The 18,564-nt window shown below is 43.1% G+C and overlaps 1 protein-coding gene across 1 annotated transcript in view; it reads right to left on the bottom strand.

Moving 5' to 3' along the window:
• The window catches only part of ebf1a (EBF transcription factor 1a), a 64,198-nt gene that overhangs the window by 12,415 nt on the left and 33,219 nt on the right, over window positions 1-18,564 (bottom strand). The window contains exons 6-10 of the mRNA XM_017433027.3: window positions 16,352-16,433; window positions 14,858-14,999; window positions 12,159-12,289; window positions 10,280-10,406; window positions 933-1,021 (exon numbers count right to left, since the gene is read on the bottom strand). Coding sequence (XP_017288516.1) covers window positions 933-1,021; window positions 10,280-10,406; window positions 12,159-12,289; window positions 14,858-14,999; window positions 16,352-16,433 — 571 coding nt within the window. The remainder of the gene's footprint in view (window positions 1-932; window positions 1,022-10,279; window positions 10,407-12,158; window positions 12,290-14,857; window positions 15,000-16,351; window positions 16,434-18,564) is intronic.

Genomic DNA, 18,564 nt, shown 5'->3' with positions numbered 1-18,564 from the left:
CCCCCCCCCCCCCCTTTTCGAATGATTGAGGCCAACAGTTAGGAGAAGTGTGGTCAACAAAGTGTTATTGCCTCAATAAAGGCACAAATCAATAGAGCCGAAATGAACAACCAGGCCTGCCAGCTACCGCTGTTCATTTAGAGGAGAAAGAGACACCACCAAGGCAGAGAGGAGAAGAAAAAGATGGATGGATACAAAGACATTTAGAGATATACAGGAGGGGGTTGATAGGCTAAAGACCAGAACTCACCGGGACAAGTCTCACATCCACTGGACACTAAGAGAGGACAAGCGATCTCTCCATCTTCCCTCTACATCTACCTGGGCTCTTCATCTCTACCTCATGGTGACTTCTCTCCACTGAGTGTGCACCCACAGGCTTGGAGAAGTGTGTGTGTGTGTGTGTGTTTATGTGCATTTCTAAGAGTGTGTGCTGCTTTGTGGATGTGTGCTGAAAGTAATAAAGTCCACCCGGGGTTGACTTCGATCCACTGACCCAGCAGGAGGTAAGACTGGACAGCTATGATGGATCACCTAACCTGCTTCTGCCTCTCTCTTCCCCTCTTCCCTCAACCTCCTTTCCTCCCTCTTTTCCTCTTTCCTCTCCCACTTTGCCAGTCAAAATGACCTTACACTCAGAGGAAGAATGATTGGGGTGTGCATTTGTTGTTCAAGTAAGCTGTTTACTTTAACAGAAAATGAGCATTTACATGGGTTGAAATGTTTACCGTTTACTGTCTCCACAACACATGAATTCCTCTATGCATGAGGTCACACTGCCCTTCGTTTTTTTATATCAATGCTTGCTATGAAACTTGAGAAGTTTTTCAATACATCTTTGTATCTTTCCGTGCTACTGTGACAATACTCTATGTAGTACCTTTGGCAACTCACAAAAGCAAAACTACATGAGAGGAGTGGCTGTACTGTACCTTTGGTAATCTTTCTTGGTCTCCCGGGTGTCTGGGGATGACTTTTTGTAATCTCTGGAAGCCGTAGTCTATTGTTGGCTCATTCAGTGCTAAAGAAAACACAGACAGAAAAAAAAAGCATTATTATCTTGGTTCTTAATTATAAAACCCTACTGTTCAGCCATAAAGATGCAGCAGGAACTATACAGAAGACTTGACTGAATCACAAACATGCCTGAAAATGTCGATGTTCTCTGTTAAGACTGGTGTGTGTCTTTGTTTGCCTGTGATGTAATGAATCTCTCTCTGTCTCCTGCTTTGGTGGTTAATAAAAAGACTGTCAGGAATCAGGCAGAGTGAACACATTTGTGTGCGTGAATCTGTGTGTGTGTGTGTCCTGTGGTCTTGCGTTGATCAGCGACTAATATAAGCAATTACAGAGCTTGGTTCCAATATAACAAAGGCTTGATCGCTCCGGGGGACGAGCTAAACACACAGAAATTTACACACACACACACACGCACACATGCGTGGACCCACTTGCATACACGGACATGCATACACACGCATAAAGAGTTAGATCATCCAGGCAGCAGGGAGAAAGCACTCTCTCTGCATGCTGTGATCGTGCGTCGGTAATTGAATATGAGAAGATTTACCATGAATATTTAAACATTAGAATAAATACAATGAAGATCTGAGGCTTACAGTACAAACACTTCAGAGGAGGATTGTTGGATAAGTGCTCTCTACTCATAATTCATTCCTAATGTACTGTCTCTCTCTGTCTCCTCTGGTTTTTCCCCTCCTCCCTCATTCATTGGCCGCCTGGGAAGCCAAACCTTGACTCCTGCCCCGGGCGGCAGCCTTTAAGGTGCTGCTGCGGCAGAGTATGCTGCCATGTGTGGCTTTAAAGCAGTATGGGGTTCTGTGGAAAGTGTATGAACAATTAATATATTACCTGTTGTAAATACCTTTTTGAATGACAAAGAAAAAGATTTAAAATCTGGCTATCCTGATGAGCTAATCGCTAATCTTACGACAAAACTAAAGTAGATTTCTGCCATCTTAGAACAACTCTAATCTCAAAATTTTCACATGGGTTTATGCAAATGCATAACGCCGTTATTCCAGCAGAAATACAAAGACATTTCTTCAGAAGTCGCTGCATTGCATGTGCTACATCTAGCTGCTACTATTACTATTGAAACTTAAAATAACAATAAAAACTGACAGTGATGTAGAAGTTTACTTCATCACATTTGCAAAAACAGCTATGAAACTTAAAAAAAAAAAATGTTTGGCATTGTTTTAGAATGACATCAATCCACTTGGGTCTTGGCTCTGCTCTGACCAGCCAAAAGCTCATCAATCCAATCACAATGAGTCTTTTCAAAGAGCTATTCACAACAGGTAAGATATTAATTGATCATAAACCTTTCAACAGTAGCTCACTTTAAAAAGATCCAAATTTGCTTTAACGTATTAGCGTTTACACTTAAATGTGTGTTTGAAGGCAAAGAAAATAACTTTTATATACATGTGTGGGTGTGTGTGTGTCTGTGTGCGTTTGTCCAGTCCGTCTGTTTCCCCTGTGGGTCACAGCTTGGATGTTTCCTGAGGGCTGATGCCCTGCTCGCCTCACATCTGAGCAGCCAGGCTGACTAGGCGGCCCGCAGAAAAGGGCCCCCAGAGGCTATGAGTACAAGCTGTCCTGCTGGACCTCTAGTGACTTCACCTCCTCTTGGACCAAACCATGCACACACACACATACACACGAACCAACGAGGACAAGCAGCAAGAATAGGTGACGCTGTGTTTTGGCAACACAAACGTATTTGGACAGCTCTCCCAGTGGACTGTTCGCTGTAATCCATAAGAGTGAAGGAGAGGAAAGGTGAAGAGCTTGAAGCAAAGACATCGCAAGAGTAGAAGTTAGGGTGCTGGAGGCAGGCTTCCAAGACCGATTACACATTAGAGAGGTTAGCTGGTTCACTGATAAAATGCAAAAAATAAAACAAAACAATGAGATGATCACATGCAACAAATACAGCGTGAATTATTGCTGAGGACAAATATTTGACATTACTTCCCCATTGTCTGATCTCTCTAAAGCCTAAAGGAGGATTTGCCCTGGATTAGGGCCCGCAGACTGTGAGGAGGGGATTGTTCCGGCATACATCCTCTGTTTCGTCTCAAAGGCTTTTGTTTTTATGATGAATTTTTTATCAGTTCTGCTCAATGTGCCAAATGAGCCTCGAGTGAACAATAGCATAAAAAACTCTGGGACGTACAGGATGCCCCTATTACAAATAAAGAGACAATTTTGGTAATTGAGAGAGGAAGTGATATTGTCTCTGCTCGTTTTCAAGGACCATAAACTATAGGAAGAGTATGTGTGTGTGTGTGTGTGTGGGGTGTGTGTGTGTGTGGGGGGACGCACTTCACTAACTACTTTGCTGTATCTCTTTGGGGATTATCTTTGCTTCTTATGCTCTTATATTCATGCTCAATATCTTCCAATTCATGGCAGGAATTAGTGGTGAAGCAAAAAAAAAGAAAAAAAAAGAAAAGGGGCTGAAACTCTCCAGGATTCAAAGCACACTCTCCTATACAGGTATATTTATAATCCTTAGCTGTCACTCTCCAGAAGTGCAAATCAAAGCCAGTAAAACATAACTGCCATAAATAAATGAATAGATGAGCAACAGCCCTGGACTGGAGGGATTCACATAGCAATCACCCCCATCAGATCAGATCAATGCTCATGGAAATTTCATGAAGCCCAGAATCCACATCGCTTCATATTTCACTATAATAACCCACAGAGCCGCAGGGGGAGTGCGTATGAAGGGGTGAGGGGAAGGGGATAGGAGAAGGAGGAGAGGAAGTTGGGGTGCAGGGGGGGTGGGAGTTGTGATTTTTTTTTTTTTAAAGGGGGGTTTCTGTATGGAGCTTAAAGAGCAGGAGGTTGTTGGCTGGGGACGTAATCGAGAAGTCAGAACGGTGGAGTTGTCCTGGAAACAGAAAACAGGAGGAGGAGAAGAGGAAGCTATACAGCTGGCGTCCAGTTGTCTCCTCGTGTGTCACAACGCTCTACGTGTGTGTGTGTGTGTACCGGGAGGAGAGTGCGTGCAGTTGCAAGGGTTAGGTAATTGGCTCTGAGGCTTGATGTTAACACCTTAACAGGCCCTCAGACAGCGAGGTAAGGAGCTGATCATATCACAACCTTCAGTTTCTCCCTCTTTCTCGCTCTCAACTCACATCATCCACCCTCTCCCCACCTCCCCCACACATACCCTCGACTCTCTCCTCTCTTCCCCCCCTTTTTTTCCCTCCTCTCCCTCCCTGCAGTCTCAGGTGTGATCTCATAAGCGCTGCCTGGCGATCGATGCCGCCAGTGGCAGGGGGTTCAATAGCCCTGAATTACGGCTTCATTTCTGCCCCCATCCCCTCCCTCCAACCCCCTCTTCTCCCCACACAGATGAGAGCTGCCCAACACACACTTGCACACCCATGCACACACCCATACACACAAAACTCCCCCCTCCCCCACTACCACACACACACACACACACACACCCACTCGCACCAACTACTCACAATCCAGATCAATACCTTACAATCTAATTTTTATCCATTTTTCCATAAACCCTGAGATTGCGTTTATTTGCAGAATCCGACAAGCTAAATAAAGCATCGCTTGAACATGTCAGGGAGACTAATGCATGGCTGGAAATTCATACGGAGAAAACAGATGAGTGGAGCTTTTTTTTTTTGGCTCCTAAAGGAAGGGAGAGGCTGATCTTGAGAGAGGGAGAGAGAGAGACAGAGAAGGTGGGGAAGATGGAGATTCTACAAATCAATGGAGGTGAGGACGCTACCAGAACGTAAGCTCTAATTATCTGTTGCAAAAAAGTGCATGTCGACAGTTAACAATACCTGACAGCAAGGAAGCCTCACGAGGGGAGAATGCAAATTTTTTTTTTTTTTTTTTGGGGGGGGCGCGCAAGTCTGGATAGAAACTGTGCATTTGAATTAAGATTTAGGAAAACAGAAGAAATCATTCCCTGCGGTGAAGGCTGCTCATTTCAGCAAGGTATGAAATAATCTCCATCCAAATTCATTTACATCATCATCATCATCACGGAAGCAGATGCGCCTGTAATAAGATGGGAGCACATGCTAAGGAGGGAAGACAAGCCACATGGTGCAGAAAATTAATCTCAATCTCAAATAGAGGTGTGAGTTTCCTTGCAGTTAGGGCCGTAAATGTGAATGTATGCAGCCTCCTCAGCTGGCCTTGTCTCCAGCTGTACACCAGCCGTTTTAATCAACAGCAGGCATCCACCCAAGCTCAATAAAAGGCAGCATTCACAAATAGGAGCAGGGCAAGTAATTGACCAGCTCGTGGCCGAACCCCCCTCTTTTATTGCCAGATGACTCCGTGCTGCATTTGTGCATCTTTAATGTGCTCATGCGCGAGTGTGTGTGTGCATCTGTAGGTTTGTGTTAACTTTACAAATGTATAAAAAGCTCCTGTATACATGCAAGGAGTTCTATCTAAATCAGTGTTTTTTGATTTCATCTACCATCGAAAAGCCAGGTTAAAATGTCTTTGCCTGTTTGTGTTCATCTATCTGTCTCTCTGTCAGCAAACTAATTCATGAACCACTGGATAGATTTTATTGAAACTTCTAGAAAGTAATCACTGGATGTACATCTACAACTGATTACATTTTGGAGTCAAGTCGATTTGACATGGCTGCTACAGCTAATCAACCTTATCAAGCACAATAATGGCTATAACTCAGTCAAGTTCAAAGATTTTGAGCTAAGGTTTGGTGTGGTAGTAGCTGAGAGTCATTCCCAACACACAACCGAAGCATGAACAGATCACACAAGACCTTGTTTGATATTTTGTTATTAACCATGGGACTGAATTTTGTCTGTCAGCAAACTATATCTCATAAACCACTGAATAAACTTTTATGGAACTTCCAGAAAGTAATTATTGGGTATACGTTGACAACTGACAAACTCTTAAAGTTAGCTAGATTCAAGATGGCCACCACAGCTAACTGGCCTTAAAACAATCAAAAATGACTATATTTCAGGTAATTTTACAGATATCGAGGTAATATTTGATGTGGTAGAAGTTGAGAGCCCCCCAGCAAATACTTTGAATGCTACACATTGCACAAACTCTTTATTCAAAAGTTAGCAAAATATCTCATAAACCACTGGAGGGATTTGAATGAAATGTTCCGAAAGTAATAATCAAATGTGCATCTACAGCTGATGAACTTTGAAGGTAACCCAATTCAAGAAGGCTGCCGCAACTTTAGAAAACTCAAAAATGCCTGTGACTTTGTCAATTTTACAAATAATAAGCTAAACTTTCATGTGTTAGTAGCTGAGAGTCATTCACAACACATACTCCTAGTGCAAATAGATTGTGTAAGACTTGCAATATTGTGTCAGATTAATAACATAATGTTATTTTTAAAGTTAAAAAAAAAACTGTTACAATTTATTTCTGATCTTAGTTTAAAATGAAAAGTCGTGGGTGACACGCATTCTTTCAAGGAATGTACATGCTTTAATTTCAGGAGATTTCACTTTATTGTGGCAACTTCTTAACTGAATGCATCTACTTTGCTTTCACTTTGAAGAGCATCTCACTTTGCCATTATCTGTGCTTCACCCCAGAATGTACAGCGTTTCAAGTGACAAGCAACCGATAGACTTTCCTCCACTCCTGCAAATGATTCAGAGCACAGAGGCAGCTGCACAGAGACGGAAAGAGAGATGTCAGCAGCAGCTGGTTTAAATTCTGTTCTTGACTTTTGTCTTTTTTTTTTTCTCCTTTTGCTGTCCCCGCTCCTCCTGGCTGCAACTGACGGATGTTTCCTGCACAACTAATCTGCACTCATTGCTGAAAAACTACCCCTAATAGTTTGTGCGTGCATGTGCGTGATGCGCGTTAATGTGAGCCAGCAGAGCCTTTTAATATCAGCAGGAGCTGAGGTGGGAGCAGCATGCAGACAAGGTTGCATACTGAGGAGGGAGGGGGATTGCCTTTTGAACGACACGGACGATTCATCAACTCCCCCCTCACAAGAAAGTAAGGCTAGTGTACCCGTGTCGCACACACACACACACACACACACACACACACACAAACATGGACATACACTCTGGTTCTGCTGGTGGAAGCATTATCACTTCATATTGCATGGAGTAAAGAAAAAGGGAGAGCTCCCTGATGAATGTTGCAGCAACTCAGTAAAAGGTGATACACAACCCAACGTGGAGCTGCATTTGTATAGGGAGGAAGGGGGGTGGAGGGTGAGGGGGGTGGGGGGGTTGGACTATGCAATGACCTGATAATAGGAGAGGGGGATTAGGGAGAGCGCTCAGCCCCAGAGGTGGGTAAGGCAGAGGGCAGAGAGTGGAACAGAAGAGGGATAAGGGGATAAAAAGAAAGAGGAAGGGGGAAAAAACACAACATTCTTTTATTCTTATCAGTGGATGGCTTAATTGCCTTTGATGAGTCTAATTGGAGCTTTCGGAAGTCTAATGGCAGAGGGGTCCTCAGAGACGGCAGGAGACACATTACTGTAATAGCTTCTCAGTGAATCTCCTCTGTACCAAAAGTTCTCTTCATGTCTCCTCTGTCCGGAGTTTCAGCTGAATCTTTGTCCGTGTGGTGGCGGCTGGAGTATCAATATTCACGCAGCTCAGGGTGTGCGTACGGGGTGGGGTGGGGGCGCCCATAGATGGGGTTATGAGAGTGGTATGTTTGCAAAGCAGCAGTAGCAGCAGTATTGGGTATGTGTTGACTTAATTAGGTCTGTGAGCTGCTCGCTTTCCTCTCCTCAGCAGAAGTTGATTAGCAATGCCAGCTGTCCCCAATGTAATTCAGAGTGTGCATGTGTGTGTGTGTGACTGCGATGTAATATACGAGTAGTGTGCGGTTGTGTTGATGTTTGTGTGTTAGCTGCCAGCTGCCACACGGTGCTGCCAATCCTCTATGATTAGTACCCACTGGCAACTGGGCTCAAACTGGTGCCAAACAGACCCAGGAGGGCAACATGGCTCATGGTAATCCTCCATCGCTTTCTCCTCTTTTTTTTGGTCCACCTCTCTTTCTCTTCACTCACATCAGCTGCTTTTGTTTTCGCTCCCCCTTCAAACTGCTGTGCCAGCCTCTCAAACATGAACAGGTTCCTTCGTTTTCGCGGAAAGGTGCAAAGAGAACGCGAGACATCCTAATACCCCACCGATGGGAACGCAACGGTGGCTGAAAAGACGTGTGAGAAAAGTAAGGCCACGGTTGGTTGTGTCGCTGCGAAGATGCCAGCAGCACAGCGCTCGGCTCCCAGTGGACAACCTCTCACCTGTTGAGATTCTTCTCCGTGTCTCTGTAGAGGCCAAGAGGCGGCGGGAACAAAAAGGCGAGAGCCAGATGAATTTGTTCAAAGATGCAAGTTTTGAATAAGTGAATGTGACAAGGTGAAAGAGTGCAGCTTTTGCATACGCTTCCTGCATGGCTACTACATAAACACTCCTGCACACACACTCACATACTTTTTTTCTGCACACCGCTCTATGGGTTTGGCAGACTGTGGGATGTTGGACAGCCAAAGGCTGCACACCCATCTGCCCCCTGTCTGAGTAATGCAGTTACTTTTCAGCATGTGTGTGGCGTCCAGTCGCACATATGTACAAAGAAACACAAGCGCACTATTGCAGTCTTTACCACAAATCCACAACTGCAACTCGTGGACATGGATTGTGTCCATGTGTTGCAGACAGGACACACACACACACACACACAAAAACTGCAGGGTGATACGGCTCACACGCTCTCTCAGTTATGATTTTGTCAGATGTTGGCAATTCCAGTTGGGGCTTAATGCCTAAGTCTATCAGTGGTTGAGATTACAGACAGATTTATGTGATTCGCCATCTCCCCAGAGGACCTGCGGCCTCGCACTGGTTAATCACCGCGTCACTCTTTCTACCATTCTTTCAGCACACGGCTGAAACTCCATTGTAACTGCCAATGCTTGTCACACTTTCGGCGTGGAACTCTTCTTTTACAGAATCACGCCTTCGACAGGGGTTAATTCTCCATAATCCCACTAATCAAAAGGTTAAACCTCCTTCTGACCTTCACTCGCTTCATAAAAGAGGGCAAATTTTTTTTTCTCCCCAGATCAGCAAGCTTGTCCACTGAATTATTGAGTCGCTTTATTGAACTTTAAATTGTTTAGCATGCATGTTTTTTTCCCCTTCCTCCAGAAGCAGTGGAGAGTGATGAAAGCACATAAAACGTAAGCCTCAACACTTTTGGCAGATACAGCAAAACAAAGTGTGACTAAATAAGCCTGTGTTTAAACTGTGTTTACCTGATGGAGTTAGTTTTTTTTTTCTTCTGTCCTTTATCCATAAAGTGAACATTTTGGAAAAAACATGCAAAAATGAAAGGCCTTTTTTTCTTTGAAGACATGCATATTGCTCTTCTATTTCCATGCCACAGTTTTAAACTAAGATCATTTTACGATGACAAATGATAGCATTACTGCCATTTTTGTAAAATTATGTAAATAACATTAATCTCATGCAATAATGCAAGATCTCAGACACTCTGTTAGAACTTGAAGTATGAGTTGGGGCTGAGTCTCAGCTACAACAATGCTAAATTTAGTTTAATATCTGTAAAAACCGACTGAGTTAAACCCATTTTAGTGTTTGGTAAAATAAATTAGCTTTTGGTGGCCATTTTTAACTGGGTTGACTCCAAATGTTAATGGATTGTAGACATATAAATGTATATATGTATGTATATATGATTATGTTCTGAAGGTTTCACTGAAATACATTCAGTGATCCATGAAATATTTTGCTATATTCTTGCTTACAGACAAACAAGGTTGATGCCAACAGTTAATGCCAAAGTTTTAAGCAAAGATAAAGCAAAATGTGTAGCACTTGGTGATGTATGTGTTGGGGAAGGTGCCCAGCTTTTCCCCACACCAAGTTTTTAGCTAAATCTCTGTAAAATGTTCCCTATAACTATTTTTGTGTTGGCTAAGGTTGATTATCTGTTGCAGCCATTTTGAATGGGGTTGACTCCAAAAATTCTAAATGTATATCATTAATTACTTTTTGAGAGTTTTTGTGAAATCTGTGTACTGGTTCAGATAAATAACCACGCAGACATGGGCAAAAACATTCTCACCTTTGCTTGCGGCAGCGGGCAATAAAAATCTTGCTACACTGGCAGACATTACACTGACACTACATTGTCTCTTTAGGTCGCACTGCAAACTGGACTCATTAGTGCACATGTGTAGTACCTGTATAGATGAAGCGTCCAGGTGTGCCTTTGCAGAACTGTTTGGATTTGTAGGACAGCGTGACTTCCACCACCCCTGGGATGTGCCTGGGTGGAGTCTGCACACGGATTGCATGGGGAGTGATCAACTAAGGAAGAAGCGGAGAGGGGCAGGCAGATTAGTGCATCGAAACGTCATATCTTCCCACGTGCACGGAGCTCATGTCGCGGGACTATTCTCAGCTCGTCTCAGTCCTCTTCTCCGCAGCTTTGAGCCTCTTTCTGGGTATAATAAGCCTGAAAATGATACGTTAGAGCTAAAGCCCTCAGGTGGCCTCGTAGCCCAAGGCAATGTCGCTGCGAGGCTCAGGATGGTTATCAGTGCTGACATGAACTATGTAATAAGGATTCAGAAGCAGTTATCTGTTTATGAATAAAACAGACTTTCCTCTGCATACATCTATTGAACAGAATAATAAAATGTATAATATGCTTGTCTCGACTGGCCCTGTCTCCGTGTCTGTCAGCTGAAGCTGTCTGGCTGCCGCTTGCCACATAAAAGCACCACTGTGTCTTAAAGAGGCTCACTTAGTGCAGCTCGTGGGCCCACTTGCGCAGTGTGTAGATGTGTGTGTGTGTACGTGTGTGTGTACGCTGAAGGCACTTTAAAGGAAACCGGTAACATGACAAAACACATGAAGACCTTGTTGAATGCTCATTTTCCATGTGCTACACTAAGCTAGCACTCAAAGCTAGAAGCGCTCAAAAGCTATCAACGCTGCTGCCAGCACTGTGTGCAGATGTGTGTGTTGTTATAACTAACTGTCCCTTTTGTTCCTCACTTAGCTAGGCTTTCATTCCACCATTGTCTGGCCCTGCTCACCCCTCAGCGAGATAATATAGGAGCTTTTTATAGAATTATTTCTTTACTAAAGAGAAAGCTGTTTCGCTGCTCCTACTCGCTGACCTCCAGTTTCTCACATACACTGCATTTACATTTTAGTAAGGTGGCAGATGCTCCTAACAAAGGGATTCAGGCTGTAGCATGTGCACATATTTTAAGAAAGCAGATACAAACGCAGCCTAATAAATGACAGGAGGGGAGGTGAACGGGGAGCCACAAAAACTGCTGCTCAAGGTTGTAAAATATTTCTTCTACCCACTTACAGGCTGCAGTTATTTATTGCTTTAATTACGGATCAGTCCATTTATTACTCTTTAATATGCTGATTATATTGTTAATTTACAAAGTATGGCAGAAATAGCACTTATTCCAAGACTCAAGAAAGTCTTCTTTGCTTGTTTTCTCAGCGATACAAAAAGGATTTTTCTCTGTTCTGGACAACAGGGTACAAACATCAAGTGTAAATAAATCACTGAGAGCGAATAAAAAAACTACTTGATTGACAACCTTGATGAAACGTGTTTAACAAAAAATATTAAAAGTATTAGGAGGAATGCAGGAAAAAAAAAAAACCTTTGTATTTTCTTCCACTATATAATAATCCAGAGTTGGGGTCAGTAATTTGGGTAAGGAAACATCAAATTTTTATTCACCTAATCAGCTGATGTTTGATCAATAAGAACTAATAAAAAAAAGTTCCAAAGGACCAACTTTTTGGACTAATCAACAATACTTTGTGCAGGAATAAAAAATAAGAAAAAAAAATCCTAACTGGCAGATAAATAGTGTGTAACGTTGTCATAAAAATACACAAGTGCAAAACTGCACTTTTATGGGACATTTGAAGTAGATGTATTGATAATGTAAAAAGTAGCTCAGATAATGCTAAGGTCATGTAAATTTACAGATACATACATAACAAAGGTAAACGATTGCTTCAGCAATGACCAGAGTTTTTAAATAAATAAATTAGATAAGAGATTATACGTCGACCAACCTCACTCCAGACTAGCATGGTTCCAAAAATGACCTGGAGGCCGTCAAAAAAGTTGTCCCCAATGATGATGACTGTAGCGCCCCCTGTGGTCCAGCCTTCACTGGGACTGATGGCTTTGATGCTGGGAGTTGCTAAAGAAAAACAAAAGTCAAGCGTTAGAGATTAGATGCTAAATACCCAAATGACAAAGCAGGAAGGTCTTTGCCATTGGCACCATGTACTGTCTCTTCCTTTTCTTTCCATCTCTCTGTCTTCCACAGACACACACACCCCAACACACACAAATCACCTCTAGCCTCTCCTCCCCCATGGGTCGGCGGCGGACGTGGAATTCTAATCAGAGTGATTATACGCACCACCGTTATTAAACATCACCCCTGCCCCTGTGTGTGAGGGCAGCGGCGGTGCGCTTGTTTTATGACACGTGGCAAAGCGTGCGGGCGTGTAAATGTCAGGTGTGCTCAGTGTCTGATCAAAGGCCACGCGACCGGGGAGCAGGGCAGAGCCAACAGTAGCTCTGCCCTCTGAATACGCTGCCTTCATTAACCGAACACTTAGCTCCTGCTCAGCTGTCTGGTTCACCTGTCTGTCCCATTGCCTACTTGGTAGCTGTGTTTGAAAAATATTTATTGTGCTGCAGAAGTTTTCCCTTGAATTATATTGATAAAGTTCAGGAAGCAGCGACATTTTCAAAAACTGATCCTCCGTGTGCTTTTTGTAGACCTTATCTGTTGATGTTAGGGGCTTCGAGATTACTAGATGTGATTGAAGAAAAGAACAGCATTGGGGAAAATACGTGTTTATACAAGCTAAATCTCCTCTCCTTAACAGATACGCAGCTTGTCAGACATGTTGTAATTCTGTAAAGTGGCATAATCCACTTTAGACTAGGCCGCCTTTTTTTTTCCCCACAGCCTTGTCTTTGCTCTTTGCCTCCGACTCCCTGTTCTGTTGATCCTCCCCAACAAGCTGGAGTGATATTTAGCCCCTTGATACGCCTGCAGAGATCAGCGTTCACCGAGCAGCAATCTGTGGCTGTAATCGTGGTCCTAAGATGCCTCCCTTTCACAGCCGCTGATATTATGTGCTCTCGATGCGTATGTGTGTGTTTTATATGTGTGTGCGTGGATTAACCAGATGGTGGAACGTGAATCCATGTGATAGGATTATACTTTGGGGTGTTCCTCTGTGCCATCTGTTCAACTCTACGCACTGCTCATCTATTACCGGTTGAAACGGGCCCCAAAGTTGTGTAACCGACACACAAATGCGACACTGGAGTAACAAGGGAGAAGGTAGACACTCTTGTGTGGAACACAAAGGAAGGGTGAAAAGTGAGCTGTACCGACTTTTTGGACTGTTCCTCCTGGCTGGCTCACCATTAATGTTGCGAGTTAGTTCATAATTAAACAAAGGACTCAGGAATTGACAGCTGGAGAGAATTTATTTGGACCAATCTAGTTTAACATGCCTGGGACAGTCCTGCTGTCTGGATCTCCCTCTTTCAGAGTAGCTTCATAATCTGTATATATTTGTAGTTATCTCTAAGGCAAAATTACATAACAAGAAGACGGTATTTTCACAGACGAACATAGGAATTATAGATGTTCTGGGTTTAAGAAGTTATCTTTGGGTCATTGTGACAAAACCACTGATAATCATGATACCTCAGTTACATTTTTGGCCTTGACAAAACACATAGGAAATTTGTTTTATTTGTATTGTTTCATCCCTTTTTCAGCTCTTCCTTTAATTGTCTCTTCTCGTCCCATCTCTGTTCTAGTCTGCTCACTCCTTCTTTCAACTCTTGTCACCGGCAGAACAGAAAATCAGAGGCGAGGAAATTCCCAAACAAACCTCTCTGACGCAGGCAGCATCTGTTAGGTGTGCGCTCTATTTCTCGGGTGAGATCCGAGTCTTGTCTTCGTTACGTCTCGTCTTTGTGAACTGTTCTAATCATACAGGAGACCAGTCGCAGGGACAAGCGGTCCACTTTGTCTCCCGAGAACAGTCATCAGAAAGACTTAACCGTAACATTCAATCTTAATGCAATCTACTACAGGCCATCATGTAAATCCCTTCTTAGTTTTTTGTCATTATCATCTCTGAGGTTGACTTTCCTTTAAAGAAAAAAAAATATGTTTCTCTTATTCAATGTCTGGGAAATCGAAATGAGAAAATAACTGGATTAGGGACTTGGGAATCAGTGCAGCCTCCTAAATCATGTGCACATGTCATTATGAAGTATTAAAGGGTTTGTGTTTGACTGCGAGTGTGGGCTTTCTGGTGCATGTATGGGTGTGCTTGAAAACCTGAGGGATGGGGAGTGATGGAGGGCTAGAAGGATAAAAGCAGGTCTCCGAGGAAATAAAGCCAGTGTTGGCTTTAAGCAGAACAGACCTCATAAGACATAGTTCTTATGCGAGGCAGAGTAGAAGGCCCAGAGGCGCAGACCTGAGGGGAGCGAGACAAGAGACTCAGTAGCTACCACTCACTTCTCAGCTCGAGTTTGAAGCCCAGCAAGAGAGGAAAGTGAAATCCGGGAAGAAACAAGAGAGAGACAAGAAACGAAAGCATGTTTGAAGGGAACAGAGACAGAAAGTGTGGAACCAGACAGGCGGGGATAACAGAGAGAGGGCAGGAAAGAAAAAACAAAGAAAGCTACAAAACAGAGTCTGGGTTGTTTGTGCTGTTAATACCGTGTTCCAGGTAGGACGGCGTTCCTTCTGAGGGGTCCAGTCTTCGAGCTCTGCGCCCATGTTTGGAGTTGTTGTGCACAAACATGTTGTCCGACACGGCCAGGACATGACCCTCAACGCTTACCGTAGTTGACACAACCACCTGGGAAATGGGAATTTAAAAAAAACAACTAAGAAACTGGTAATGGAAACATTAACACTGATTTAGTTGCCTACAAAACATCCAGGTGTTTCTTTGTTATTCTGCAGTTTGTGAAAAGGTTCATACAAAGTATTATGAACTTTTGAAAAATTCATTGAGGATTAGGTGTGAACTTATATTTTTTATGTTCACTCTGGGTCCCTATTTGCCAAACTCTTCATAAAAAGTTTTAAAAGTTCAGAACTTTTAAAGTGGGGTTCAATATCTTACCTGTTGCAGATAGCTCACTGAATGACCACTAATTTTTAAATCCAGTCAGAATTAACTCTGTTTCTTCAATCTGTGGTCATTCAAAGAGCTGTCTACAGCAGGTAAGACATTCACTGTTTATAACCTTTCCACAGAACCTGACTTCAAAACATTCAAACTTTAATGTTGATATACTTTTTTCTAATAAATGCTAAATGATTAGGTAATATTATGAAATGATTGACAGAAAAAATAATTCTGACAAATGGGCTATCACCTTTTAAGCTGACCTTTTTGTAAAGTGGTACAACGAGCAAACAAGAACAGTTTGCTCCCTCACACGCCCTGCAAGCAGACTTCATTCTTATTTTAGATTTGCCCTGCCCACCACCAGTTTCTGAGGGAAATGTCATTCGTTTTAGCTAACGTACACCACTAATATTCACGAGGTTGATTACTATGCATGTTTTTTGAAAGGTGCCAAGCAGCCAGTGACCAGAGCCTTTTTTTAAAAAAGTTAAACAGCTGCTGACTGCAACTAAAACTCCCAATGTTGTGAGAGTTGTAGGAGTCAAACAAAACGGAAGGGAAAAAAAGGTAAATTTCTTTGTAAAGACTTTGTTGGAGTCTCTAGTGCTCTTTTCATTGAAGGTGCTCTCCATAAACATTTCAAACAGTGAAGTTACTTTTACATTTTTTTCCTAAAGAGGTTCATTTTTACATATTTACCTTTTACATGGAAGGGAAAAATATAATATCACTTAAATAATAAGATGTAGAGTTAAGATGATGTCAGATTTGTGTTCCAGGAGATGTCAAGAGTCTTTTTATGTATAGATTTTGTACAGCTGTGGATATGTGACTTTATTAACTTCTAAAAGCTTCTGTTCTAATTTTATATTATAAATTATTTAAAGACGTCAATAATACTCTTTTGCTTTCAAACTTTATTGAAATGGCAGTCCTTTAAGAAAAAGTATGTTTTTTCTTTGTTTTGCAATTAAACACTGAAATTCCCTTTAAAACAGTGGAAGTGTAGTTCTCGTCTACTCTTCACCCAGGCCCATTACACGCTGAGTGCATTCAGACGGCTGTGCGGTCACCTGAAAGCGCCTCATGTCTCGAGGGTTTCCTGCGTTCTTCAGGCAGTTCTGGTTACACTTCAGGAAGAACTTGAGGAAAAACCTGCAGAGACACAGAGACGAGAGGACCAGGTGAGCACCTGTGAGTCGTTGCGAGATCAGTGAGCGTAACGACACATTACAAAACACAGGTATAAAAAAAACAAATCAAACTGCTGTGGCAGACGAGGCTCGTGGTTTCCGCAGCACCCATCCGTTAGCTCCCCAAGTAAGAACCGTCTCCAAGACAGTGAGTAAAGGTGCTACCTTGTATATCCATCTCCGAGCGGCTGTCAGGGCCTGCCATAAACTCACCGGGGCAGATGTAAGCCCCCCCACCCCCCACAGCTGTGTGCGACGGAGGTTGTACTGTAGTTCCTCTGCAGCACAGTGTTGCCATTCCTGCCTCTCTCAATCTCAGTGTGAGAGACCACATCAACAGCACCTGCCATGCATTATTAATAGGCTGAGATGGCAAGTATGGCTACCCACATCAATACTTAATGAGGGAGGGAGGAGTAAAAGGGAGAGAGTTGGTGCTGGGGGAGGGGGTGGGGAGGGGGACGACAATTTATTCCCTCGCCCCACCCCAAGGCTCGAGACCTGACAACTTCTTCTGTAAGTGAAACTGCGGTATTGTACATCTGCCTTCTGCACTGTCTGTCTCAGCGGGAAGAAAAAAAAAAAAAAGAGAGTGAGAGAAAAAAAATGAAATGAAACCACAAAAATAAACAGTGCTGTGTACAAATAAACAGGAAGCCTCACAAAAGACGGGGTGGGGTGGGGGGTATAGAACTACAACATTTCCCGCCCCCTACCAGACCCTCCTCCTCCTTCTCCCTTTGAGGAAGCTCAAAGAAGTGCTGACAGCTGAAACTGCTTACAATACAGATCTCCGGCAGCCAGAGAGAGAATCACTCCTTTGCTCAGCTTTTCTTTCATATGTCTTATTTTCTCCCCACTGTTCATTTGTTATGGCTACGATTCTGCACTGGGCAGCGCGTTTGGAGCCAGCCGGCTCGGATATGATCGTGCACGTGCACACAAACACACACACACAGACATGTCAAGTGAAACACACAGCACGCTGCAGCCTTGTACAATTGCTTCATCCAGACAAAAAAAAAAAAAGGAAAGAAGATAAATGGACACAGCAGAGTTATGTCTCATTTCGAGGGCCGGCCTACTGCTGGGTGCATTACAAGCATCTGATGTAATACAAGAACTCATGGATTTATCCCCGACAACTTTTAAATGCATGACAGCTGGTTAGTGGTGGATGCTCCTCCTCAAGTAAAGAAGAATAAAAAAAAAACCTCTTCTGATCTCAATAACAAACTCTTTCTCTGATGCCCTTTTTTTTCTTCTTTGACTTTTTAAGTGTTCTGATTTACAATCTTAACTTGGAGACTGTGTCTGAATGAAAAAAAAGGGATAGCAGACAGAGAAAAAAGAGACAGAATGTGCAAAGAGAAACCGATGGAGAGACAGACAGAAAGACAAGGAAGACGGTATGTGAAATCTGAACGGGGAGACAGACCACCCTCCTGTATATTTTAGAAGCTGTAGGCCAATATCTCAATAATTCATGAAGCGGAGAGATGGAGGTTTTTCCACTGTGCTGTTAGACCCCTACGGACTGAGGGTCTCCCAACTTTCTTATCTCCTCAAGGTCAGAGAGCAGCCTTACAGACAGCTGTGGACTACATCCACTTGTCCAACACACTCCACCTTCCTCCCTGCACCTCCTGTTTAATTCATCAATTCCGCTTTTTCCCCCGTCAACGGTCCTCCAACCTCTTCACTGAGCTCTCCGTGATGGATGGATGATGGATAAGTGGAAGCAGGGAAGTTTGGGCTACCTCAGTCAGAGGTGATCAAATCAGAAGGTTAAACATTAGAATTTGGAGGAAGAAGAGGAGCAAAGAGGTAGTGTTAAAATAAATTTGAGACTACCAGGAGTTAGAGAAAGTCATCAGTTACGACAGCACGTCTCCTGCATGCACGGATCATCTGATTCATTATTTAGTTGACTAAAGGTGTCAGCCGCATGGAAACGTTACAAAACAGCAGAGCTGAGGGACTGGGATCACCGCAACTCACATTTACATAAATCAGCAATATGTGTGTGGTGTGTGTGCTGGAGTTGAAACAGGATGGATGAAGAGCAATGTGTATGTAATAGCAAAGAGATT

This window comes from Kryptolebias marmoratus, linkage group LG9 (assembly GCF_001649575.2).
Source record: "Kryptolebias marmoratus isolate JLee-2015 linkage group LG9, ASM164957v2, whole genome shotgun sequence".
NCBI lineage: Eukaryota > Metazoa > Chordata > Actinopteri > Cyprinodontiformes > Rivulidae > Kryptolebias > Kryptolebias marmoratus.
The sequence above is the reverse complement of the archived record's forward strand: the minus strand, read 5'-3'. Positions and strand labels throughout refer to the sequence as shown.